The 27,406-nt window shown below is 38.4% G+C and overlaps 1 protein-coding gene across 4 annotated transcripts in view; it reads right to left on the bottom strand.

Moving 5' to 3' along the window:
• HELLS (helicase, lymphoid specific) overlaps positions 1-27,406 on the bottom strand; it is a 58,242-nt gene that overhangs the window by 11,959 nt on the left and 18,877 nt on the right. For 3 of the 4 annotated variants that reach the window (XM_054435486.2, XM_054435488.2, XM_063670002.1), the window contains 9 exons: positions 19,936-19,974; positions 17,178-17,405; positions 16,627-16,809; positions 14,595-14,738; positions 10,212-10,408; positions 8,672-8,768; positions 3,353-3,514; positions 1,225-1,364; positions 999-1,137 (listed from right to left, as the gene is read on the bottom strand). In XM_054435486.2, the coding sequence (XP_054291461.1) occupies positions 999-1,137; positions 1,225-1,364; positions 3,353-3,514; positions 8,672-8,768; positions 10,212-10,408; positions 14,595-14,738; positions 16,627-16,809; positions 17,178-17,405; positions 19,936-19,974 (1,329 nt within the window). Of the gene's footprint in view, positions 1-998; positions 1,138-1,224; positions 1,365-3,352; positions 3,515-7,605; positions 7,744-8,671; positions 8,769-10,211; positions 10,409-14,594; positions 14,739-16,626; positions 16,810-17,177; positions 17,406-19,935; positions 19,975-27,406 lie in introns of all 4 variants that reach the window. The other variant, XM_054435489.2, reaches the window with a different exon arrangement.

Here is a 27,406-nt window from a genome sequence, read left to right as displayed (position 1 = left end):
TCATGAGAGAGCTACTTTCATTTGAGTGGGAAAGTTGTCTTCTTTCTTACTCTAATAAAGATGTAAAGCAGTGCCTCTCAAATGGGGACAATTTTGCCCTCCACCTATCCCCAGGGTATATTTGGCAGCGGCAGCAAACTTTTTAGTTGTCATAACTGAGGGAAGTGAATACTAGTGGCATCTAATGGGTAGAAGACAGGGATGCTGCTAAATGTCCTAAGTGCACTGAACATTACCTTCTAAGAAACAATTATCTGGCCCAAAATGTCAATATTGCCAGGAGTGGAAAAGCCTATTGTAAACTACCTTGAAACAATTGTGATTGAGGGTTACTAAGAATTTATTTCTATTAATATTATGTTATCTTTCTATCAACTACCCAAGAAAGCAACTTCATTTACTTAATTTGAAAACCTCCAAATCAAAATTAGTTTTATTCAGTGGCTACCTGTTGATCTTTAAGCAATGAGCAACCGGGCTGATTTTGATAAGCCAAATATTAATGATAAAAGAAATAGTGAAAAGATGACCACTCTCTCTAAAATATAACAAGTAAACATGCAGAGTACAAATCAATTACTAAATTTAGAATTCTTAGCTGTTCACATAAAATATATAAATAAAAATACTAGTTGCATAGAGGCCAGGCGTGGTGGCTCTTGCCTGTAATCCTAGCACTCTGGGAAGCTGAGGCAGGACTTCCTGAGAAACCAGGAGTTTGAGACCAGCCTGAGAAACATAGCAAGACCCTGTCTCTATAAAAAATAAAAAAATAAAAAAAACCAGTTGCTCATAGAAAGTGACCATTTTTCTAACCCTGATAAGGTTCTCTGAGATTTCGTAAAGAAGACTGTCTCAGCTTACTGAAGGATTACAATCTTCATGACAAATAGCACCGTACTTATTTTTAATAATTGTAATCAAAACAAATTAACACTTTCCGCCAATATAAAAGTGACAGACATCAAAACAGTAAATTAGAATTAAACAGTATTCACCTTAAACTCTTGTGTAACAGGGTCTATAGGATACTCAATCAAATATGGATGATTACAACATTTACGAAGTAGCATCATTATATTCTGCAGCTTCAGATTAACTTCAGATTCTACAGGGATATTCACTTCCACAACAGTCCTACCAAAACAAATAATGCATACATATGAGAAATGCAAAAAATGGTCACAGTTTAAAGAATACTTAAATTCACTTTTGAATTCAAACCTTTCTCGGTCCACCTCTGGCTGTATTTGACTGATCAATTTTTCCAATTCATTAGGGAAACCATCTATTTTGCTGTAATTTATTGATTTTCTAGTTCGTCGTTTTGGTCGACCAGTAGGACTTAACTCAATTGTTTCTTTCTAAAAGGGAACGAATTAAAAGAAATTCAGTTTATAAAGCTATGTCCTTAGGTTCTAAATGTAAACAAAATAAGGCATATTTTATGTACAAAATGACAATCTATAGACAAATACGAATGTTGTAGGAAACTAGTTTAATTTTAACATGGATGACAATAAGAGGAAGGGCCTTCATATCTCAATAGGTAAAAATCAAGGGTGTATAAAACTACTTTGAACTTACACAAAAGGATTTAATACCTTAAAGTTGAAATATGGCTCCGGAAATTTGCACTACAGAGGATATTTCCTCAGATTGGTGTAACACTGCATGAAATTGCTCATTATGAAATTGCTCATTAACAGACAAATAATGTGAATCTGTAAATAGCTAGACCCTTCCTTTAATTATAATTAATTATTAAAAAGGGAGAAGAGGCTGGGCACGGTGGCTCACGCCTGTAATCCCAGCACTTTCAGAGGCCGAGGCGAGCAGATCACAAGGTCAGGAGATCGAGACCATCCTGGCTACCACGGTGAAACCCCGTCTCTACTCAAAAACAGAAAAAATTAGCCAAGCGTGGTGGCAGCCAAGGTGGGAGGCTGAGGCAGGAGAATGGCATGAACCCGGGAGGCGGAGCTTGCAGTGAGCCAAGATCGTGCCACTACACTCCAGCCTGGGCAACACAGCGACTCTGTCTCAAAAAAAAAAAACAACAAAGTTGGGGGGGAAGAGAGTCTGGTGGTCCTATTGTTTAAAAGTGCATGACAATAAATATTTTGAAAAGAAAATATATAGGTTCATAGTGTACAATAAAAAATCTGGACAGTTAAACAAAACTTAAGGGTCTCCTTCAGTTACATGATAACAATATCCCACCTCTATCTCCTATAATATGGTGGGTGATGAATAATAATCATCAAATTGATTATTAATCCTTTTGGTTATCAATAACCTTCTGTAAGGAAACTGTACAGGTTGAACATCCCTAACGGGAAAATACAAATGCTCCAATAAGCATTCCCTTTTAGTGTCATATCAGCACTCAAAGTTTCAAATTTTGGAGCAACTCAGATTTTGGATGCTCAATCTGTATATCTGGAGATTAGTCTAGTTGCCAAGTCCTTAGTACAGGGATTCTCAAATAACTGTGTGCTTGTTAAAAACGCACTTCCAAGTTCATCCCCAGAAAGCATGATTAGAGTTAATCTGTACGGAAATATAAATTTTTATTTTATTTATTTTTTTTGAGACGGAGTTTCGCTCTTGTTGCCCAGGCTGGAGTGCAAAGGCACAATCTCGGCTCACCGCAACCTCCGCCTCCCGGGTTCAAGTGATTCTCCTGCCTCAGCCTTCCTGAGTAGCTAGGATTACAGGCATGTGCCACCACGCCTGGCTAATTTTGTGTTTTTAGAAGAGACAGAGTTTTCTCCATGTTGGTCAGGCTGGTCTCGAACTCTCGACCTCAGGTGATCCACCCACCTCGGCCTCCCAAAGTGCTGGGATTACAGGCATGAGCCACCGCACCTGGCCTAAATTTTTAGTAAGTATTCCAGATGACTGTGAAGCAATTAATACAAAGATTATCACTTACATTTTAGCAGGACTCCAGATACTAGGAAACAACTTTTGCCACTAGCCTTATGCCTTACACCCCAGTTAGAAATTCACCCTAATCCTGAAAATGAACAACGGGACATTAAAACTGGAATTTAGGCCAAGCGCAATTGCTAACACCTGTAATCCCAGCACTTTGGGAGGCCAAGGTGGGCGGACTGCTTAAGCCCAGGAGTCTGAGACCAACCTGGGAAACATGGCAAAATGCCAGTCTCTACAAAAAAAAATACAAAAAATTTAGCCAGGCAGGTAAAGGCTGCAGTGAGCAGTGATTGTGCCACTGCACCACAGCCTGGGTGACAGAGTGACATCTTCTCTCAAAAAAAAAAGGGAAAAAAGAGAAATTTTATATGTCAAGTTTCATTTACAGTACATTTCAAAACCACTATACCTCACTGGATCCAAACATGTTTGCAATTGTACGGTTCACAATGGCTGTATAAAAGATCTCCTGCTTCTTTGAAAGTGGAGCATAAACGACTACTTCTCGTTTAGGAGGAACTTCAAGAGCAACATCAGACTTCAGTCTTCTCAATAAGAAAGGTGTTAAAATCTAAAATTAAAACATGAACAGAAAAATATGAGTATTAAACATTCTTTTTTTTCAAGGAATACTGTCCCCATATACTCCCCCTTACCTTATCTTTTGACTTCCTATATAAATAATATCAAATCTCAAAAGGTGAAAATATCTTGAGATTTTCCCAGACCAGACCAAATGATAAACTCACAGTTATCCGCAGCATTTCAGAATTTATTGTTCTTTTAAAAACTGTTAAGAATCTATCCCAAATAATTTTACAAGTAAAAATATAAAGGTAGCATTTGTATTTCTTAGGGTTGAAGTTTCAGTTATAGCCCACAACTTTTAGAATGAGATGTTATTAGCACCATACAAAAGAGGAAATAATAAAAATGAATAAAAATTAAAAGTATTTTAAATAATGAGCACAAAAAGTAGAAATAATAACACCTAGTATTTGGTAGCACAACAGGGTGACTATAGTCAATAATAATTTAACTTTTACATTTTAAAATATAAAGAAGAGTATAACTAGAGGCCAGGTGCGGTGGCTCACACTTGTAATCCCAGCACTTTGAGAGGCCGAAGCGGGTGAATCACCTGGGTCAGGAGTTTGAGACCAGCCTGGTGAACATGGTGAAACCCCATCTCCACTAAAAATATAAAAATTAGCTGGGTGTGCTGGCGGGTACCTGTAATCCCAGCTACTCAAGAGGCTGAGGCAGGAGAATTGTTTGAACCTGGGAGGCAGAGGTTGCAGTGAGCCAGGACTGTGCCACTGCACTCCAGCCTGGGTGACAGAGCAAGACTCTGTCCCCACAAAAAAAAAAAAAAAAAAAAAAAAAAAAAAAAAAAAAGGTGTATAACTGGATCATTTGTAACACAAAGGATAATAAATGCTTGAAGGGATGGATACCCCATTCTCCATGATATGATTATTATGCATTGCATTTCTGTACCAATATCAAAACATATACCTCATAAATATATACAGATGCTATGTACCCAAAAAACTAAAAATTTTTTTAAAAATTAAAATTTTTTTAATAGAATGAGGTTTTAGGCTCAGTAAAAAGCCAGCTGACCTACGGATGCAGACATACAAGTTTCCTTCTCTAAGTTCTAAAGTTTCAGGCTTAAAATTATTCTCTTTCATTAGCTGGGGTGGTTACAAATGATTATCACATTTATAAAGAGAACACAGAAGCAACAGACAGTAATTATGCCATTATTAAAATATTCGGGTCACTAGAAGAGCACAAATACTTGTTTAAAATCATTGTATACTCTAGGTCAGACGAAGTAGCTCACACCTGTAATCCCAGCAGTTTGGAAGGCCAAGGAGGGCAGATCACCTGAGGTCAGAAGTTTGAGACTAGCCTGGCCAACATGGTGAAATCCCATCTCTACTAAAAAAACAAAAAAATTTAGTCAGGCGTGGTGGCGGGATTACAGAATCCCAGCTACTCGGAAGGCTGAGGCAGGAGAATGGCTTGAACTTGGGAGACGGAGGTTGCAGTGAGCCAAGATGGCGGCACTGCACCCTAGCCTGGGCGACAGAGATGTTGACTCAAAAAAAAAAAAAAATAATAATAATAATAAATAAATAATTGTATACTCTTTATACCCCGCCTTTAAATACTGACAATGGTTTACATATAGTAATCATATATAATAAAGCTCATTTTCAGGACTCTGGACTTAAATACCCAACAGCTATAGGGCTAATCATAGACAGACTATTACCAAAGATAGTAAACACATTACCAGTGTTGGTATCTACAGATACCAACCCAAAAACAAATATGCCAACAGGTAATCAGGAAAAATACGTAAATGTTTCATAAACATGTTAAAACATGTCTGGCCGGGCGCGGTGGCTCACGCCTGTAATCCCAGCACTTTGGGAGGCCGAGGCAGGCGGATCACGAGGTCAGGAGATCGACACCATCCTGGCTAACACAGTGAAACCCCGTCTCTACTAAAAAATAGAAAAAATTAGCCAGGCGTAGTGGCAGGCGCCTGTAGTCCCAGCTACTCGGGAGGCTGAGGCAGAAGAATGGCGTGAACCCGGGAGGAGCAGCTTGCAGTGAGCCGAGATTGCGCCACGACACTCCAGCCTGGGAGATAGAGCAAGATTCTGTCTCAAAAAAATAAAAATAAATAAATAAAATTTTTAAAAAGTCCATGTCTTTAAGGAAAACATGAAATAACCAGTTATTTTTCTACCACATGCACTGACAAATGTTACAGTTTGATGTTAACTGAAATGGCAAATATGTGGAAGAAGAGGCACACTATACCGCTGAAACACATGTATAAAAAAGGTATTTATATATGTTTTTCCTAGTACACAAGCTTTCAAAGCGGACAAAAACAAGTAAGAGTCATACAAGACCCATCTACCAAAAATTAGCTGGACCTGGTGGCATGCACCTTTGGTTCCACCAACTCAGAAGGCTGAGGCAGGCGGATCACTTGAACCCAAGAGTATGAGTTGGAGGCTGCAGATAAAAACCCAATGACCAACGATGGCACCACTACTCTCCTGCCTGGATGTCATAGTAGGACATTGTCTCTAAAAAAAAAAAAAAAAAAATCTGTTGGCCAGGTGCAGTGGCTCACACCTATAATCCCAGCACTTTGGGAGGCCAAGGCGGGCAGATCACTTCAGGTCAGGAGTTTAAGACCAGCCTGGCCAACATGCTGAAACCTTGTCTCCACTAAAAATACAAAAAAATTAGCCAGGTGTGGTGGCACACGCCTGTAATCCCAGATGCTCAGGAGGCTGAGGCAGGAAAATCGCTTGAACCTAGGAGGCAGACGCTCACTGCACTCCAGGCCTGGGCAACAGAGTGAGACTCTGTCTCAAAAAAAAAAAAACTATTAGTTATACTTTGGAGATAAGAAAGGAAGTGCAGAAGGAAAACAGATATTTTTACTTCTTTTTATTTTCTAAATTTTTATAACATTTAAAAATATCTTACCGTGTATGCATAATTTTAAAATAAAAAATTTTAAATAAATAATTTGTAAAGGTTATACTGCTTTTGGCCTTCAATATGGGGTGGAAATAGAAAAGTAGCAAGCTTAAAGAACTTTAAACGGAAAGTAAAAAAAAATTTTTTTTACTATGCAATGTTTATGCAAACATTGCATTAAAAAAGGAAAGGAATTCTTTCATATAGAAAATAGTTAAGAAAATATACTAGCGATTTAAAACTATCTCCAACTAATCTGAATTCATTTCAAATGAAAACTTTTTCCTGTAGTAATGCATTAAAACATAATTAGGACAAAGTGTAAAAGTAATATAAACTCAAATTTAAGCACCGTATTACAGAGAATATTCTTATTGCTAGAACATTCAAAACTGCCCCTATTTTTGATAAACTGTTGAATTTGGATACAATAAAAGTTCATTATCATATCTTAATATTAATGGAAATCTGAAGTTATCTATAGTAAAACAATTCCAGTGAGCCCTCTTATGGAATTATCAACTATGACAATTACTACAAATGTTCAATCAAAAGGCAGATGATCATTTCTAAGGAATATCTATCTACCTGTGTACACTGTGAGGTAACATGTAAGTGACAAATTCTATAAATATTCATTGTCTTGACTCTCAAATTAAATTTCCTAAGAACAGAAACTTAATCCTTTGCTACACTATATGGATGTATACACTATATGGATGTATACACTACTGATGAGGATGTGATGTCCAAACACATCTCTTCCTAAATAAGTCATTTACTCCAATAATTCAGACTGGGACATTTAAAAGCTTCTATAACTATTGGCACATTGAAATTTCTGTCATTGCCTAGAGTCACAGTGGGGAAAAAAAGAAAATTTTAAATATAAACACACACGCTTGTGCACATGAACACACACAGACACCATAAACAAAGTTTATCCCAAAAAGCAAGGGGAAAGAAATTATTTGCAACATTAACTTATTTTTAACATATAGTTATTATAAACCATTAAGAAATAAATATTCCGACACATGTTGGAATATGGTCACAAGGAACTACCAATGGTCAATAAACATCTCAATTCAGCAATAATCATCCTTTTTAATCTCTGCAACACTGAAAAGGACTTCTAACCTCAAAATTGGTATGAAGCTTGAGTAAATAAGTATTTTCATATGGACGTATATCATATAAATCTTTTCTGGAGGGCAATTTGCTTTCAAAGAAGCCCTCATCTGTAAACTCTGACACATACATTCTAGGAATTCTTTCCTAGGGAAATAGCCAGAAATGGGCAAAGGTGTAGTTTTAAGTACAGATACTACAACCTTGTTTATATTGTAGAAAATTTTGAAAAGAGGAAGAGATAGATATTATTAATTATAGAAGAACAGGACAATGGGATAATAAGCAGCTATTAAAAACTGATTTAAATCTACATGTAGTAAAAGGAAAAGAATTTTCTGATAATTGTTTAAAAGACTATCTGAAGGAACAATTTTATTTTTAAAATCCTTTTCTTCATAAAATATAGATAAAACACACGTGTTTACACAAAGACAGAAAAGAGTTTGGATTGTCATATAACACAACATAATCATTCCACATGCACTGCTAGGAAATACAATTTTAAGAGGAAGTGATATTTTTACTTTTCACTTCTCTCCTGCTTCATGTTTTTCTCATGAACATGTATGAACTTTAATATCAGAAAAAACGATAAAGACTTTGAATAAAATTGCTAAACCACAACTGAGAAGCTTTTCAGGCTCATATGACTAGATTACCTTTGAAAGATAATGTTTCTCTAAATTAAAGATAGGTAGGATGGGGCAGGAATTACAGGAAGCAATAAAAATAGATTAGACAGCAGCCATGCAAGGATGTAAATTATAAAAGTATTATTGGCAAGCATTCCATAAAAACCACATACTTCTGTTTTGTGCTTGACAAACTTATCAGTAACCATTAGGGGTAAAATGAGTATACTATCTGAAAAGGACAAAACTTAGGTAAGCACTCGAGTTCTGTCATAAAACCATGTGACCTCTGGAAGAAGAAAGGACAAAGGAGTCATTTAAATGTAGGAGGATCTTCATTTTTCAAATCTCTACTACAAAGGGTTAGACAGGTGATCTCCAGAGTTCCTTTTATACTCTATCGAGCCTATGGTTAAGCAGAATAAGAAAACATGGAAAACCTGGTGCAGCATATGCAATACATTCTGTTCTCTTTCTTTAGCAATAATATCTTCAGCAGTTTCAGAAAGACTAGTGATGTCAAACCAAGACTCAAAGCTGGAAGAGAAAAATGTTTAAGTTAACCATCACATAAATTCAATTATGTCAACATGATACATGATTTATCATTTACAGTAATAATCTCTGATACTGAAACATAGTATTGTTGCACCAAATCCTTAGGTGCAATTTTTAAAAATTATAATGGAAAAGAACACATTCAAACAACAAAGATAAATTGATTGCATTTTTGAACCATCAAGAACTGTGAGCTTAAAGGGAACACTTTTCTGATTTATAAATAGATTAACAATTGTACAGTAGTGTAAAAATCAAAAATAAGATTAAGGTACATATTTATAATTTTACGTTACAAAAGTGAGAACTATCTCTGAAAACCAAAGTCATATGATTTTTCTCCATCAGTCTAAGTATGGCCACTACAATAAATATTTTAAAATTCAACATATACGTAACTTGACAATAATATACATGCTTATTCCTTCCCAATGTTAAAAATATATATATTACAATGAGCAATTAAGTATGAGCATGCAGATTAATAATATAGAATAGGTAACATTATACCCAATTCTGGAAAATTCTAGTAACATTTATGCAGTAGACTAGAAGTTACCAAACTTGGATCACCAGAAGCATGTTCAAAAAACTCAGATTCTCAACTCCTCCCTTGACACTGTAACTCAGTATGTCTGCACAGGACCTGGAATTCTTGTCTTTCAATAAAAGCGCCCAGAGTCACAATAAGGCAGCCTGCCTTGAGCCACCATTCGGTAACCAGATTTGAAATAAATTCCCAAAATTTAAAATTATTTTTCCACATCCAATTAGCTTACTTCCTTCACTGATGCCAAAACAAGTATAAATTATTTTTTGCCCAAGTTATATTTCCGTTGTAATCAGTTTTAAATTATTTCAACATTACCTTCTCCTCCATTCTGAAGCTACTAATTACTTTCTGAAAACTACTTTTATGTCTGATTTTATTATATAAGCTAAGATTCAAACATAGTTTCCAGAATTAAAACACTATGTTGACATTGGGAGACCTTAGTTTTAACTTTGGCTCTGGTGCTAACTAACTAGTCTTATCTTGTAACAACTCTACACCTAGGTTTTCTTTTATGTGAGATAGGAAATAATTTAACAACTCTATTGTCCCTGGTTGTTTAATGAGGATATAGTGAGAAAAATCCATCTTAAAATGTTTTACAAAGGTAACACATAAAAGAACCTTATTATAAAAATATTATCTTAAAGTAGCATTCAGCAGTCTTCCTTTAATCAATGCAAGTAAGTTTTAAATAATCTTTTCTTAATCTGCTCTCACATAATTTGTGGCAGGAGTAGAACATACAATATACACCATAAAGAACTTGCCAAATATTTGGCATTTTAATTCAGTTACTGAAAAGAAAGTAATTTTAACTAACAGCACAGATTTTTGAGGTTAAATCATTAAATAACTGGCTTACCCACCTTTTCAAGTCATCAAATACATCTGGCAACAAAAAGTTTAGCAATGACCAAAGTTCTGATAAATTGTTTTGCAAGGGAGTACCAGTCAAAAGAAGTTTGTTATCAGCATTGAATCGTTTTAACTCCCTGATTAGACGGCACTTCATATTCTTAATCCTGTGTCCTTCATCTACTATTAAGTATTTCCAATAGCAATGCTAGAAAACGAATTGAGGAAAAAGATTTTTAAACAATGATCTCACAATTTTTCTAACAAGAATTCTAAAACTAAAACCTCTATTATGAGGGATGGATGTTGAATTTTATCAAATGTAATTTCAGTAACTACTGAAATGATCATGTTTTCATTTGATCCACTTACGAGAATTCCTAAAACTGGTAGATATTTCTGTTCCTGGAAGAGACCTACTAAAATATGCAATAAAGTTTGAACTCCACCTATTCTGAATTTAAGATTTCCCTATTCACACCTTAGTCAACACAGTTGTAGCTTTCTTTTCTAATATTTTCCCAAGTTTTAATATTAATGTTACACTAGACTACTAAAAATTGAGAGCTTTTATTAGTTCCATATGCGCTGAAACATCAAATAGCACTAGAATTTTCCCTTCTTTATTTAAGCAATTTATATATACACAGAAAGTCACCCATTCACTTTCATTAAGTTATCAAGGAAATTGTTTTAACTTTCTCATTTTAATATCTGTGATTTCTCATATATCTTAATCAGGAAGATTTATAATTAATCTAATTTATATTAACATACAGAAATATGAAGTATTTCTGGAAATATAAATAACAATCTGAAAAGTATAACTATCCTTAAAAAATGGGACTGACAAATTGAGGAAAGAGTATAGAGAAAGTTTTGCATTTTGCTTTATACATCCCAAAAGAATGAAAAAAGTTTATAGTACTGTATCTTCTTTATTAAAATAACCAAGAAGGGATTTATCTTCCTGGCAATATGGTAAACCAAAAAACCTGAATTATCTCTCACTGTAAGATAGCTATCCAAAAATCCAGATAAAAATATAAAATATCCTTGGCCGGGCGCAGCGGCTCAGGCCTGTAATCCCAGCACTTTGGGAGGCCGAGGCAGACGCATTACCTGAGGTCAGGAGTTTGAGACCAGCCTGGCCAACTTGGTGAAACCCCGTCTCTACTAAAAATACAAAAATTAGCTGGATGTAGTGGCACATGCCTGTAATCCCAGGTACTCAGGAGGCGAGGCAGGAGAATTGCTTGAGCCCGAGAGACAGAGGTTGCAGTGAGCCAAGATCATGCCACTGCACTCCAGCCTGGGTGACAGAGTGAGACTGTCTCAAAAAAAAAATATATATATATATATACATATATATATATATATATATACTTTTATAATGGGTATGTGAGAGAAAAGAAAACAAGGAAATAAATGATGAGGAATCTGAAAGCCAAATTAGCAAGTGAACTCAGTCACTTCCACTCGCACTCAGCAACAAAAGCCCTGGGATCTCACACTCTGTTACCAAAGTAAGCTAAGATCCTTGAAATGATAACATAAGCTCACTGAAATGGAAAAAGTCAAAAGTTTCTAGCCACTGGCAAAGGAAATGGACAAGGAAGCTTAACTATTTCATTACAGGAAGGGTCTTCATGTTGTATTACTGAGTAGAAAACACAAGTTGCAAAAGTGAATGCAGGCCGGAAGCAGTGGCTCACACCTGTACTCCCAGAAATTTGGGAGCCCTAGGCAGTTGGATGGCTTGAGACACCCTGTTCCTACAAAAAAATACAAGAATCAGTCAGGTGTGATGATGGACGTCCATAGTCCCGGCTACTCAGGAGACAGAGGTAGGAGAATGAATCACTTGAGCCCAGGAGGTTCAGGCTACAGTGAGCTGAGATCGTGCCACAGGACTCCAGCCTGGGTGACAAAGTGAGACGCTGTCTCGGACCCAAAAAAAAAAAAAAAAAAATGAATGTATAGTATGATCATATGGGTAAATTATACCTACATGTTAGCTATAATTATTTAGTATAAAAGTAGAATTCTCTGGGAGGCTGAGGCGGGCGGATCACGAGGGCAGAAGATTGAGACCATCTTGGCTAACACAGTGAAACCCCGTCTCTACTAGAAATACAAAAAAATTAGCTGGGCATGGTGGCGGGCACCTGTAGTCCCAGCTACTCGGGAGGCTGAGGCAGGAGAATGGCGTGAATCTGGGAGGTGGAGCTTGCAGTGAGCCAAGATCGCGCCACTGCACTCCAGCCTGGGCAACAGAGCAAGACTGTCTCAAAAAAAAAAAAAAAAAGAAAAAAGTAGTAGTTCTCAGGTAGAATTACAGGTGCTTTTACATCTTCCTGTACACTACCCTTTAAAAAAAAATTGGTATATATTACTTTTACTGTAAAGAAATGCTTTAAATGAGGGGTCCCCAAGCCCCAGGTCACAGACCTGTAGGGGTCCATGGCATGTTAGGAACCAGGCCACACAGCAGGAGGTAAGAGGCTGTGAGGGAGGGAAGCCTCATCTGTATTTACAGCAAAGGGAAGCTTCATCTGTATTTACAGCCACTCCCCACTGCTCACATTATGGCCTGAGTTCTGCCTCCCGTCAGATCAGGAGACATTATATTCTCATAGGAGCATGAACACTATTGTGAACTGCACATCCAAGGGATCTGGGTTGTCTGGGTTGTGTGCTCCTTATAAAAATCTAATGGTGGATGATTTGTCACTGTCTCCCATCATCCCTAGATGGAAAACAAGCTCAGGGCTACCACTGATTCTACATTATGGTTGAGTTGTAAAATTATTATTATTATTATTATTTTGAGACACAGTCTCACTTGGTTGCCCAGCCAACCAAGCGGCATGATCTCAGCTCACTGCAACATCCGCCTCCCAGGTTCAAGCAATTATCCTGCCTCAGCCTCCCAAGGAGCTAGGCCACTGTGCCCAGGTAATTTTTGTATTTTTGTAGAGACGTGGTTTCACCATGTTGGCCACCATGTTGGCCAAGATGGTCCCAAACTCCTCACCTCAAGTGATCTGCCCGCCTAAGCTTCCCAAAGTGCTGGGATTACAGGGGTGAGCCACTAGGGCCGGCCCTATTATTTCATTATATATGACAATTTTATAATAATACAAATAAAGTGCACAATAATTATAATGCACTTGAATCATTCTGAAACCATCCCCCACCCATGGTCCATGGAAAACTTGTCTTCCACAAAACCAGTTCCTGGTGCCAAAAGGTTGGGGACTGCTGGTTTAAATTTTTTTTTCTTTTTGAGACAGACTCTCACTGTAACACAGGCTAGAGTGCAGTGGTGCAATCTCAGCTCACTGCAACCTCCACCTCCTGGGTTTAAGCAATCCTTGTGCCATTGAACATGTGCACCATCACACCCAGCTAATTTTTGTATTTTTAGTGGAGACAGGGTTTCGTCATGTTGGCCAGACTGGTCTGGAACTCCTGGCCTCAAGGGATCTGCCCGCCTCAGACTCCCAAGTGCTGGAATTACTGGCATAAGCCTTCATGCTCTGCCTGGTTTAAATACTTTTTAATGCTGTACACATTCATAAACTTTGCTAAACTCCTGAACTAAGATTTCTGCAAATCATATTCCAAAGTTTTGCCAGCACACACATAAAACCTGACAATACTGGTCATAATTATGCAAGTCATAATTATTCTATTTATGACTTACGTGTTTTGATTTTATGTTGAAACCATTAAGTACTTTCCTATTTCCAAGCAAGCAAGATAAACCCAAGGGGACTGCACTAAGAGGATTCTCACATGGCCAGAGAAAGGAAAAAAAAAGCAGTCAAGAATTATAAATGAATGAGGTAGAGCAGTGAGGAAGAAGTTCAAAACACCAATAAATGAAAACAGAAGGCACGAAAGAAAAAAGGTCAATCTTTCAATTCTGTTATGCTAACTGGAAATTATTTAAATAAGTAGCTAGAACATCAAGAAAATAGAAATGAAAATGTTACCAAATAGTCCAATAAGATACTCTAAAAATAACTTGTCTTCAAATACTCTTATTTGATCAAAATACGCTAGGTAAATTCCATATACTCAAAGTACCTGTCACAAATAAATCTGTAATACATTCAGAGATTAGGTCTATTTCTGGATGATTCTAAGCCATAGGTTAAACTGCCATAAGCTTTAATTATATTGTTACAAATGATGGCCTTCATCCCAATCATTCTGTTAATAAAGTTTCCAGCTTCTACAGGTATATGCACAATATAATCTATTATTTCAACAACAACAAAAAATTAGACAAATGCTCCCAGATGGTGAGAAAGTTGTATAAAGTTGTATAAATGAAGAAAAACATGTTTTATGTATTACAAAGAACCAATGAAGATCATTTGTACCTGTAACGCATTTCGGTCTCTCATGGCTATTTCAAATGACGTGATCACCACAGGATGAATCTGCAAAGTCCCTTTCCGTTTGTAAATATTTCTTACCAATTTTTGACGTTCCTCCTGGGTTCCATGATATAACATTGTAGGGATCTGAAAAATTTTTATTGATTTTTATCAGACTTAAGAACAAAATGTAAATATTGACTATTTAGAAAATATAAATCATTGAGGGAAAAAATATAATTTTTTAAAATTTTATTTCTATTTTTCTATAGCAAAATAAGCCAAGCAATTCTAACAAATCATTGAACTATTATGGGAGAAAATGAAAAAAAAAAAAACAAAACAAAACAAAACAAAGTCAGGCCCAGCACAATGGCTCACACCTATAATCTCAACACTTTGGGAAGCCAAGGCAAGCAGATCTCTGAAGTCCAGTAGTTCGAGATCAACGTGAGCAACATGGAGAAATCCCATCTCTACAAAAAATACAAAAATTAGCTGGTGTGGTGGTACACACCCGTAGTGCCAGCTACTCACCCAGTTGAGTGAGATGGGAGGTTCACATGAGCTACTCAGGCGTGTGAGATAGCAGGCTCACATGAGCCTGGGAGGTGAAGGCCACAGTGAGCCAGAATGGCGCCACTGCACTCCAGCCTGAGCAACAGAGCAACATCCTGTCTGAAGAAAAAAAAAAAAAGTCATAAAAATAAATACACGGGCCAGGCGGGATGGCTCATACCTGTAATCCCCAGCACTTTGGGAAGCTGAGGCGGGCAGACCACTTGAGGCCGGGAGTTCCAGACCAGCCTGACCAACATGGAGAAACCCCGTTTTTTACTAAAAATACAAAATTTGCCAGGCGTGGTAGCGCATGCCCGTAATCCCAGCTACTTGGGAGGCTGAGACAGGAGAATCGCTTGAACCCGGGAGGCGGAGGTTGCAGTGAGCCGAGATCGTGCCATTGCACTCCAGCCTGGGCAACAACAGCAAAACTCTGTCACACACACACACACAAACACAACCACCCCCCCCCCCCCAAAAAAACCTACAAATACATAAAATACATATAGGCTGGGCGCAGTGGCTCACACCTGTAATCCCACCACTTTGGGAGGCCGAGGTGGGCGGATCACAAGGTCAGGAGATAGAGGCCATCCTGGCCAACATGGTGAAACTCTGTCTCTACTAAAATACAAAAAATTAGCCCGGCCTTGTGGTGTGCGCCTGTAGTCCCAGCTACTACAATCCAGCATGGTGACAGAGACAGACTCCATTTCAAAATAAATAAATAAATAATATATATATATAAATATATAAAATGAGACAGATGGTGATACTACGCCTAGAATATATGTATTTCTCATAAGGCAAAAATGTGCAGAAGGGCTGGGCCCGAGGGGTACGGTGGCTCACGTCTATAATCCCAGTACTTTGGGAGGCCGAAGCGGGCAGATCTCTTCAGGCCAGGAGTTCAAGACCAGCCTGGCCAACATGGCAAGACATCGTCTCTACTAAAAACATAAAATTAGCTGGGCATGGTGACAAATGCTTGTAATCCCAGCTACTTCGGGTGGCTGAGGCACAAGAATCGCTTCAACATGGGAGGGAGAGATTGCAGTGAACCAAGACTGTATCACTGCCCTCCAGCCTGGGCAACAGAGATTCCGTCTCAAAAAAAACTGCAGAAGGTAACGTGTATAGAAAAAACAGAAAACTCTCTTCTCAGCCTTTTGGCAAAGATCAAGTGAAGAACAAGTAGAATTTTTAATAAAATCTCTACCTAAGTCTGTCTCAGTCGAATCAAATTAACCAATGCACTGAAAATCATTCAGGAATATTTTAGGAAAGATGTCAGGGATTTCCAAAACCTATACTATATAAATTTAAATTAGGGTATTGTGCAGATTGAGTAAAAAATCAGACAAAATATTTATACAGGAACCAATATAATTATAGGAGTTCTACAATTTAATTCTCACAACAACAAAGCATAACATGTAAAATTATAATTTTAACATAAGGAAGCATGTCTTACATCTGGTGTAAATCTTTTGAATTCAGCCATCCAGTTAGGAAGTGTAGACAAAGGGCCACAGACAAGAAAAGGTCCTGGTACTCCTCTCTGAATCATCAATGCAATAGTAGCAATGCACTGAACTGTCTTACCCAATCCCATTTCATCTGCTAAAATGCCATTAATTCCATTTTCCCAAAGCATCTGGACAAAATAATAGATACTGTATTTAAACTCGGATATAAACAACTACAGGGTTACAATATTTTATTTCTTCTCTTTAAAAAATCACACCCAAAGATGAGAATTATGTTAAAACTGATATAATCACACCATAAATTATAACAACACTGTGGAAAGTCCTTTATCAAAGCCATAAAAGTGTTAGAAGCCATTAACAAGGTAATTTCCACTTCTAAAAATTCAGGGTAAAGAAATCAGAAAGCAAGTATCCACACACAAATGTATAATAGTGAAACATGATAGAAATGACTCAAATTGTGGTACGTCAAATTATTAGGCTACTATAGAAATAAAACCAGTATCTTGTATTAAAAATTACAATTCATTACCCTAAGCCATTCCATGCCTTCTACTTGGTACCATCGCATCACTCCTCCTGTGAAGTGCTTTGGTTGTTGAAAAGGTACTGGCTGACCATTACACTTCCGGACTGGGTCAAAAAAGAATTTAGTATTCTGCCTAACCGTTTCAGACAATCTATCTTTAATTATACTATTTGAATCTTTATTTTTCTGAAGATCTTCCACACAGAGATTAGTAGAGGAGGAGTTTTCATCCTGTAGAGAAAAAAATTTTAATAAGATGTGTTATACAAAATGCTGCTGTATGCCACCATTTAACAGAAAATGTAACTAACAAAATCTACCGAGTCCTATAATCATTAAGTATAGAAGACAAAGATCACACCTGGATTAAAAAACTGGAGACATCGCCATCCCTCTACAAATGAAAAGCTACTAAAGAAAAAACAATAACAGGCTGGCACAGTGACTAATCCTACAATCACAGCACTTTGGGAAGCTGAGGCAGGAGGATCACCTGAGTCCAGGTGTCCAAGACAACCCTGGACAACATGGCGAAACCCTGTCTCTACTAAAAATACAAAAAATTAGCTGGGTGTGGTTGCACACAACTGCCCGTATCCCAGCTACTCGGGAGGCTGAGGATCACTTGAACCGAGGAAGTCAAGGCTGCAGTGAGCCATGAACACAGCCACTGCACTCCAGCCTGGGTGACAGGAGTCTCTGCCTCAAAAAATAAAATAAAATAAAATATAAAAATCTGAGAACAACCCTTACAAATTAAAATCAGGCACATACTTTTGAAAAGATCATTAGAATTGCACCTCTCTTCCAAACTTCTAATATTGTGATACTCAATAATTTATTAAACTGTTACACAGAAAATATAGTACACATAAATAAGACGGGCAAAAGATACTAACAGATACTTTACAAAAGAAAACATATAGGCCGGGCATGGCGGCTCACGCCTGTAATCCCAGCACTTTGGGAGGCCGAGGCGGGCAGACCACGAGGTCAAGAGATCAAAACCATCCTGGCCAAAATGGTGACCCACTGTCTCTACTAAAAATACAAAAATTAGCTGAGCATGGTGGCATGCGCCTGTTGTCCCAGCTACTTGGGAGGCTGAGGCAGGAGAATCGCTTGAACCTGGGAGGCAGAGTTTGCAGTGAGCCGAGATCGTGCCATTGCACTCCAGCCTGGGCGACAGAGCAAGACTCCATCTCAAAAAAGAAAAAAAAAGAAAGAAAACATAGTTATCAAAGAACATAAAAATATACTCTACTTCAGTAGTAATCAGGAAAATGCAAGTTAAAAACCACAGAAGTTACCATTTCTCATCTAATAAAATGGCTGAAATTAAAAAGACTATCAAATGCTGACAATAATGTAAGCTGGAATTTTCAAACATTGCTGGCGAGAGAATAAAATGATGCGTTCACTTTGGGGGGAAAAATCTGTACTTTCTTATGAACATACATTTGCCACGTAACACAACAATACCATTCCCAGGTACACAGGCAGAAAGTATGAAAACATGTCTACACATGGACTTGTATGTAAATTATCATAGCAACCGTACTCATAAAAGTCACAAACTGCAAACAACCCAAATGCCCATCAATAAGGGGATGGATGAGAAAATTGTAACATTCATTCAACAGAATACTAGTCAACAATAAGAAGAAACCAGTTACTAATATGCTCAACAACATAAATGAGTATCACAGACATGTTGAGTGGAAAGGAAATAATAAGCCATCCTATAAAAGGTGTACAAAGTGGCCTCCTCTGGGTTTGGGGGTGGAAAGACATAGAAGAGATCCCTCTACAATGGAAATGTTCTATATCTTGATTTAGATGGTGGTTACACAAGTGTATGCAAGTGTCGAAATTCATTAAAATACCATACTTAACAACTATTTCTTACTGACTGACTGTAAGTTACAAAATGAAGCCAAAATCCCATAGTAAATTACAGAAGATTACATCTAGACTTTATCTTAAAAATCCAACTAAATGTTTATCTAACTAAATCTTTAAAAATCCAACTAAACTGCACCTGTAAACCAGTCCTTATACTTAACAAAGAATAAAAATCAAGACACTTTTACAATATAAATTTTGGACGAAATTATATGACCAAATAGATAATCTCTCATTTTATAAACATAACATTGATTTCCCAAAGGCCTAAAAATCTTTAATATGTAAATTAACTACCTGAAGTTGATATCCATTCATGAATATTTTCATGTCATGATTATTTTGCTTCCCTAGGCAACCTCGTAATTTTAAGTACTTGAGCAATAAAAAGTCAGATAACAAGGAACCTCTCTACATGAAATGGGGTAAGTGAAGAGGTGGCTCAGAAATCAAGCCTTCTCAAACAGAACTTTTAAGAAACTTAAAAAATCTTTAAGGTCTGAAGCAAGATTAAGGCATCCCTCACAGCTTCCATAAGATGACTCACGGTTTATATCCACATGGTTACGAGCACTTGTATCACTGCCAGATTCACAAGTTAAAAGCAACATTGCTAGACCCATAAATTAACATTTATACATCAAGAATCATGCAATAAAACACCTAACTAAAGTTGATACATAAAAAAGAAGAATGTTGGATATGGAAGAAGTGAATACACAGGTATTTTTTTTTTTAAAGCAAAGAAACAGGATAAATAGTGAGAAGAACATATACTGCTGATTAAAGAAAAAGGACTAGTAACTGAGGAGTAAATATGACTTCTAAACTTAATCTTACATTATAAATTTCTTACCTCATTCTTTTTATTTTTTTTAGCCACAGACAAAATTTCCTAGTAGTTTGAGAAAACAAAAACAAATTAATAATGTATGAGGTTCATTTATTTATTTATTCAACAAGCATTTATTCTGTGCTTATTTTGCCAGGAAATGAGGATGAGATTCTCAAGATAAAACTAGTGGCCTTCAGGCAGAAATAAGCCTATAGACATTACTGGCTCATAATATTTCATAACATTCTAAGCTAATTTGGGAACACTTATACAATGGCATATTTCATCAAATACAGTGATTTTCCAGCTTTTCTTTCTTTTAATCTGAGTAGATTAAGTACAAATTCACACATGGCAACAAACCTCTAGTCCTGGGGTCTGCAAACTACAGCCTGTAGACCAACTCCAGCTAAGCGAATACATAGGTATTTTTTTAAAAGCAAAGAAATGGGATAAATTGGAACAAAGTCAGCCTCACTTGTTTACGGTTTGTCTATGGCTACTTTCAAGCAACAACAGCAGAGTACAGGGTTGAGTAGTTGCCCACAAAAGTACTCAAAAGCTACAAATATTTACTATCTGGCTATTTACATTAAAAGTCTGCCAAACCATGTTACAGCCCACTTTAGGCCTCTGTGGATAGACATCTGAGTTTGCATCCCTGGGTAAGAGGCAAAGACAGAAAAAATTAAAAATACAGAATAAAGCGCTCTGATTTTGAAGTACCTACTAGATGCTGATGGTAGGGAGACAAACAATACCCGAGTGTGTCACTGGATGACTTAGCAAATAATTATCTTACATAAAATTATCTAAAAAGTTGTCACCAGGCTTCATCATTCAAGATAGTGAGGGTAGATTTCAAGCAGAGAGAATATAGAAGGCATAGGGGATGAAGTAGATTCAAAACAGCAATATCAAATTTAAGATTCATAGAAGAGTAACAGGACATGTAAGTGGCTGACACACACACATATATATACACGGGAATATATGTATATCGTATGTGTATGAAGTATTATGTATGTATACATATTCATATTATAAGGCTGAGGCCAGCAGGATTTTATACCAGGAACTGATAAAAGCTGTCCTGTAAAATGACTAGATAAAATGAAACTTTTGAAAGAACAATTTGGAAACAAATCAAAATCTATAAATACCACCAATGAAGTATTCTTATTAAAAATCAAGCATGGGCAACATGGTGAGATCCCATCTCTACAAAAAATATAAAAGTTGGCTGGGCTTGGTGGTGCACGCCTGTAGTCCCAGCTACTCAGGAGGATGAGGTGGGAGGATTGCTTGAGCCCAGGAATCAGAGGTTCAATGAGCCGAGATGGCACCACTGCACTCCACCCTGGGCAACAGAGAAAGACCTTGTCTCCCAAAAAAAAAAAAACAAAAACAAAAATAAAAAAACACCTTAATTACAAACTTCCGTATTTAACTTATAGTTACTATAGTTAACAGGAAACACAAGAGGCAGAGAAATCATGGGGATACAATCAGTAAAGTCTAGAATGTGGGGAATTATACAGAATTACTCATTTTCTTCAACAAATAATGTTTCTTAAAAAAGATGAGAGACACTCTAGATCTAAAAGAGACCCAAGATACACATTAATCAAACACAATTTATGTAACTTTTTCGGATTCTGATTTGAACCAACTATTTTTTTAAAATGTATGAGGAAGCAGATCACAGCGGGAAGTGCCTATAGTCCCTGTACTACTACTCGGGACACTGAGGCAGGAGGATCATGTGAGCCCAGGTGTTTGAGATGTAGTCACTATGACAATACTCAGGAATAGCCACTGCACTCCAGTCTCGTCAATACAGCAAGCCCCCATCCCTAAAAATAAAAATTAGCCTATTGAGAAATTTAAATATTAACGAATTCCCATCGACTTTCAAAAGTATGCTAACTGTACTGTGGTTATGGTTCTAAAAAATAGTCTTGGCCGGGCACGGTGGCTCACGCCTGTAATCCCAGCACTTTGGGAGGCCAAGTCAGGCAAATCACAAGGTCAGGAGTTTGAGACCAGCCTGGCCAACACGGTGAAACCCTGCCTTTACTAAAAATACAAAAAATTAGCTGGGTGTGGTGGCATGCAGTTGTAATCCCAGCTACTTGGGAGGCTGAGACAGGAGACTCACTTGAACCCAGGAGGCAAAGGTTGTAGTGAGCCAAGATCACGCCACTGCACTCCAGCCCAGGTGAAAGTGCAGCCCAGGTGACAACACCTTAAGAAAAAAAAAAAAAGTCTTGCTGAGCTTTTTCTTAAAATATCCCAGAATTAAAAAGCAATTGGCTGGGCGCGGTGGCTCATACCTGTAATCCCAGCACTTTGGGAGGCCGAGGCGGGCGGATCACCTGAGGTCAGGAGTTCAAGGCCAGCCTGACCAACATGGAGAAACCCCATCTCTAATAAAACTAAAAATTAGCCGAGCGTGATGGCGCATGCCTGTAATCCCAGCTACTCGGGAGGCTGAGGCAGGAGAATCGCTTGAACCTGAGAGGCGGACGTTGCTGTCAGCCAAGATCATGCCACTGCACTCCAGCCTGGGCAACAAGAGTGAAACTCCATCTCAAAAAAAAAAAGTGATAAAGGTGGACATTCAATTTACTATCCTCTGAACATTTGTAATTTTTGAGATTTTCCATAATACAAAGAAAAAGAATATACATATACCAAAATGCTAGTGATTATCTGTGTGACAGCTTGTCAGGTGATTTTCTTGTATTTTGTTTATTCTCAAATTCTTCTACAAGAAAATGCAATTGCTTGTGAAACCATAAAAAGTAATGGAGGTTATGAGTAATTAAATTTGAGTTTCAGAAAAAGCAATCTGGTACTCTTGACAATGAGAGCTAGACTAGGATTATAAAAAATCAATTAAGAAACTACTATAAATAGGGCAGAATAAGGGCATAAACACCAGAGTAGCAGCAAATGAAATGACTCACAGAAATCGATAAAAATCTAGATATATAAGGAAATTCAGATAAACTCCTAAATTCTGTTTTAGATGACACAGTAGATACTGGTTCTGACATTAACACCAAAAAAAGAGAAAACAAAAGAGCAAGATTCGGAAGAGAGGAAAAGATAAATTGTTTTGTGCTAGGTATCAATTTCAAAGATACCAATAAATTCAACTGGTAGGCGTAAAACTGCTCAACTGCATAATGTGTAAGGAAATATGTACAGGCTACTCTTTAAAAAAAAAAAGGGCCGGGCGCGGTCCTGTAATCCCAGCCCTTTGGGAGGCCAAGGCAGATGGATCACGAGGTCAAGAGATCTAGACCATCCTGGCCAAAATGGTGAAACCCCATCTCTACTAAAAATACAAAAATTAGCTGGGCGTGGTGACATGCACCTGTAGTCCCAGCTACTCAGGATGCTGAGGCAGGACAATCACTTGAACCCAGGAGGCGGAGGTTGCAGTGAGTCAAGATCGCAGCACTGCACTCCAGCCTGGCGACAGAGCGAGACTCTGTCTCCAAAAAAAACAAAAACAAAAACAAAAACAAAAACAAAACCAGGGTCTCATTCTCTTGCCCATGCTGCAGTGCAGTGGAGCAATCTCACCTCACTGCAGCCTTGACCTCCCCAGGCTCAGGTGATCCTCTCACCTCAGCCTCCTATGCAGCTGGGACCAAAGCTGTGCACCACCACACCTGGGTATTTCTGTATTTTTTTTTTTTGTAGAGACAGGATTTCGCCATGTTGCCCAAACTAGTCTTAAACTCCTGGGCTTAAGTGATCCTCCCACCTTGGCCTCCCAAAGTGCTGGGATAACAGGTGTCAGGCATCATGTCCAGTCCAGCCTACTCTTAAAAAGCTTGGAAACAGGCCGGCGCAGTGGCTTATGCCTGTAATCCCAGCACTTTGGGAGGCCAAGGTGGGTGGATCACCTGAGATCAGGAGTTCGAGACCAGCCTGACCAACATGGAGAAACCCCGTCTCTACTAAAAATACAAAATTTGCCAGGCGTGGTGGCACATGCCTGTAATCCTAGCTACTCGGGAAGGCTGAGGCAGGAGAATCGCTTGAACCTGGGAGGCAGAGGTTGCAATGAGCCGAGATGGCGCCATTGCACTCCAGCCTGGGCAACAAGAGCAAAACTCTGTCTCAAAAAAGAACTTGGAAATAAAGAATAGAAAACAGGGCAATCTAGAAAGACTGGTTCAAAAATTTTTGTTCTGCAGACAGGAAAACACAAGGTATCTATAATTGAAAAAAGGCAAAGACCCAGTGAGGAAGGAAAAGGTGAAGAATCAGAAGGGATAATTTGGAGGAGCAGGGTCCACAGTGGCAGAACACTCAATTGGGTTATACCTCTCCAAATGCATTCACAGATTTAGAGATTCTTCAGCAAGTAAGGTGAGAATGAAACAATGGAAAGAATTTAGTTAGGCAAAGAGGAAAAGAGAGCAGGAAATTCAGTAAATATACAGAAGAAAGAAGTAACAGTAAATGAAAGAATAACTGGTATGGGGCCAGGCATGGTGGCTCACACCTGTAATCCCAGCACTTTGGAAGGCAGAGACAGGCAGATCACTTTGGGTCAGGAGTTTGAGACCAGCCTGGCCAAGATGGTGAAACCACCTCTCTACCAAAAAATACAAAAACAGCCAGGCATGGTGGCACGTGCCCATAGTCCCAGGCGCTGGACTACTCAGGGAGCTGAGGGGAAAGAATTGCTTGAACTGGGAGACGGAGGTTGCAGTGAGCCGAGATCGTACCACTGCACTCCAGCCTGGGCCACACAGTGAAACTTTGTCTTAAAAAAAAAAAAAGAAAGAAAGAAAGAAAAACTGCTATGCCTACAGATCTCTGAATACACTAGCCAAGTGATTTACCAAAATGGAAATGTGCTTAACATCTTTCAATAGCTTCCTACTTTACTTATGGCAGCCTTAAACTCCTGACCATGCTTACATCTACAGCTTCATCCTTCCTTCATCACTCTTTTCACTTATATACAAATTGGAAGCAAATATAATTTACTTCAAGTTTTTTGAAACTGCCAGTCTCTTTTGACCCTGGCTATTTGTTCAATGCTATTATTTCTTCCTAAAACACCTCCCCCACTATCTTCCCTGTACTTTACTCTTTCCCTATTAATCCCACCTTTAAATACTTTAACTTTTATCCTTCAAGTCACAACACAGATATCATTTCCTTTTCTAGATGAAAAGGTTCAGGAACTGCATGCCAGAGTGAAGAGCCCCTCTAATATCGTGTATAAACATCCAATTCCCAACCGGACACAGTGGCTCAGACCTGTAATCCCAGTACTTTGGGAGGCCGAGGCAGGAGCCCAAAAATTCGGGACCAGCCTAGACAACATGACAAAATCCCATCTCTACAAAAAATACAAAAATCAGCCAGGCCTGGTGGCACATGAACATAGTCCCTGCTACTGGGGAGTGTGAGACAGGAGGATCACTTGAGTCTGGGAGGTTGAGGCTGCAGTGAGCTGAGATTGTGCCAGCTGCATTCAAGCCAGGGTAATAGAAACATTGTCTCAAAAAAAAAAATTCAATTTCATTGACTACTTACTCCTATATATCTCTCTGTATGTAGGCTAAGGTGAAGACAGCGTTTACCTTTCTTTACTAATGGATTTCATCCACCTATGACAAAGTTTGCCCAAAACCGATATTCCACAACCATTTAACAAATTAAATAAACAGCTGTATGACTGGCTAAACTTCAGTATGGCATATTAAAAGTGGTTTTTCTTTTTCGAGATGGAGTTTCATTCTTGTTGCCCAGGCTGGAGTGCAATGGTGCCATCTCAGCTCACTGAAACCTCCACCTCCAGGGTTCAAGCGATTCTCCTGCCTCAGCCTGCCCAAGTAGCTGGGATTACAGGCATGCACCACCAAGCCCAGCTAATTTTGTATTTTTAGTAGAGATGAGGTTTCTCCATGTTGGTCAGGCTGGCCTCGAACTCTTGACATCAGGTGATCCTCCCACCTTGGCCTCCCAAAGTGCCGGGGTTTACAGGTATGAGCCACCACACCCAGGCTAAAAGTGTTTTAAACTGCAAGTTGAATGGATACCATAATCAATTTCAGTGGGCCCTAACTTTTTTTGTTTTTTTTTTGAGACAGAGTCTTGCTCTGTTGCCCAGGCTGGAGTGCAGTGGCATGATCTCAGCTCACTGCAACCTCTGCCTCCCAGGTTCGTGATTCTCCTGCCTCAGCCTCCTGAGTAGCTAGGACTACAGACGCAAGCCACCATTCCCAGCTAATTTTTATATTTTTAGTAGAGACGGGGTTTCACCATGTTGGCCAGACAAGTTTCGAACTCCTGGCCTCACGGGATCCACCCGCCTCAGCCTCCCAAAATGCTGGGATTACAGGCGTGAGCCACTGCTCCTGGCCCCGACGATTATTTTTCAATGAAAAACTATCACTGCATCCCTAGAGAAAAGGAAAACTATTATGTAAATTTTTCTTATGAAGAGCTAAAGAGTTTGAACTTCAGGTAAAAGAACAACAGTAGACAATAGAGTTGTGCTTTTTTTTAAATATAAGAATGTGGCCGGGAGTGGTGCCTCATGCCTGTAATCGCAGCACTTTGGGAGATAAAGGCGTGAGGATAACCTGAGGTCAGTAGTTCAAGACCATCCTGGCCAACATGGCAAAACCCTGTCTCTACTAAAAATACAAATAGGTGCCTGTAATCCCAGCTTCTCAGAGGCTGAGACATAAGAATCACTTGAATATGGGAGGCGGAGCTTGTAGCAGTGAGCCGAGATCGCGCCACTGCACTCCAGCCTGAGGGACAGAGCAAGACTCTGTCTCCAAGAAAAAAAAAAGAAGAATGTGACACATTAAAAACATGCTAAGGAACTGGTTTGTCACAACTGAAGACGCTCTAATTCATTCATATTTTGAAGTAAAAAGTGAGAAATGAAAAAAAGAAGCTAGTTTTAGAAATGAGCATATGATTTCAGTTTCATAAAAGTCTTCAACAAAGAACAAGAATAAAGTTCTTAAGACAAGGTTAGGGGTTACAAAAAGTTAAATTATAGTGACAATTTCTGACTAGGCCAGGCTCAGACTCCTTTAACAAAGAGCTGGTACCATCTTTTTCCCTAAAATACTTCTCTGCTCTGGTCAGTGTCTTTACTACCCTACCCTTTCCCCCCAACTCTCCGCAACATATATGTAATTTTAAGCTCTATGCCCATGCCTGTTGTTTCCACAGTTCCTTGCAAAATGCTATACAAGTCCACTAGGTACTTAACAAGCACAAGATAATAGGTAGAGTCAAAGCTATTACTGTTATCTGTAATAACCCAAATAAGAAAACCAGCAAAGGCCAGGTGCAGTGGCTCACGCCTGTAATCCCAGCACTTTTGGAGGCCGAGGCGGGTGGATCCCCTGAGGTCAGGAGTTCAAGATCAGCCTGGGCAACACACTGAAACCCCGTCTCTACTAAAAATACAAAATTAGCCAGGTGTGGT

Source organism: Pongo pygmaeus, chromosome 8 (assembly GCF_028885625.2).
Source record: "Pongo pygmaeus isolate AG05252 chromosome 8, NHGRI_mPonPyg2-v2.0_pri, whole genome shotgun sequence".
Taxonomy (NCBI): Eukaryota; Metazoa; Chordata; class Mammalia; order Primates; family Hominidae; genus Pongo; species Pongo pygmaeus.
This window is presented reverse-complemented; position numbering and strand designations above follow the sequence as displayed.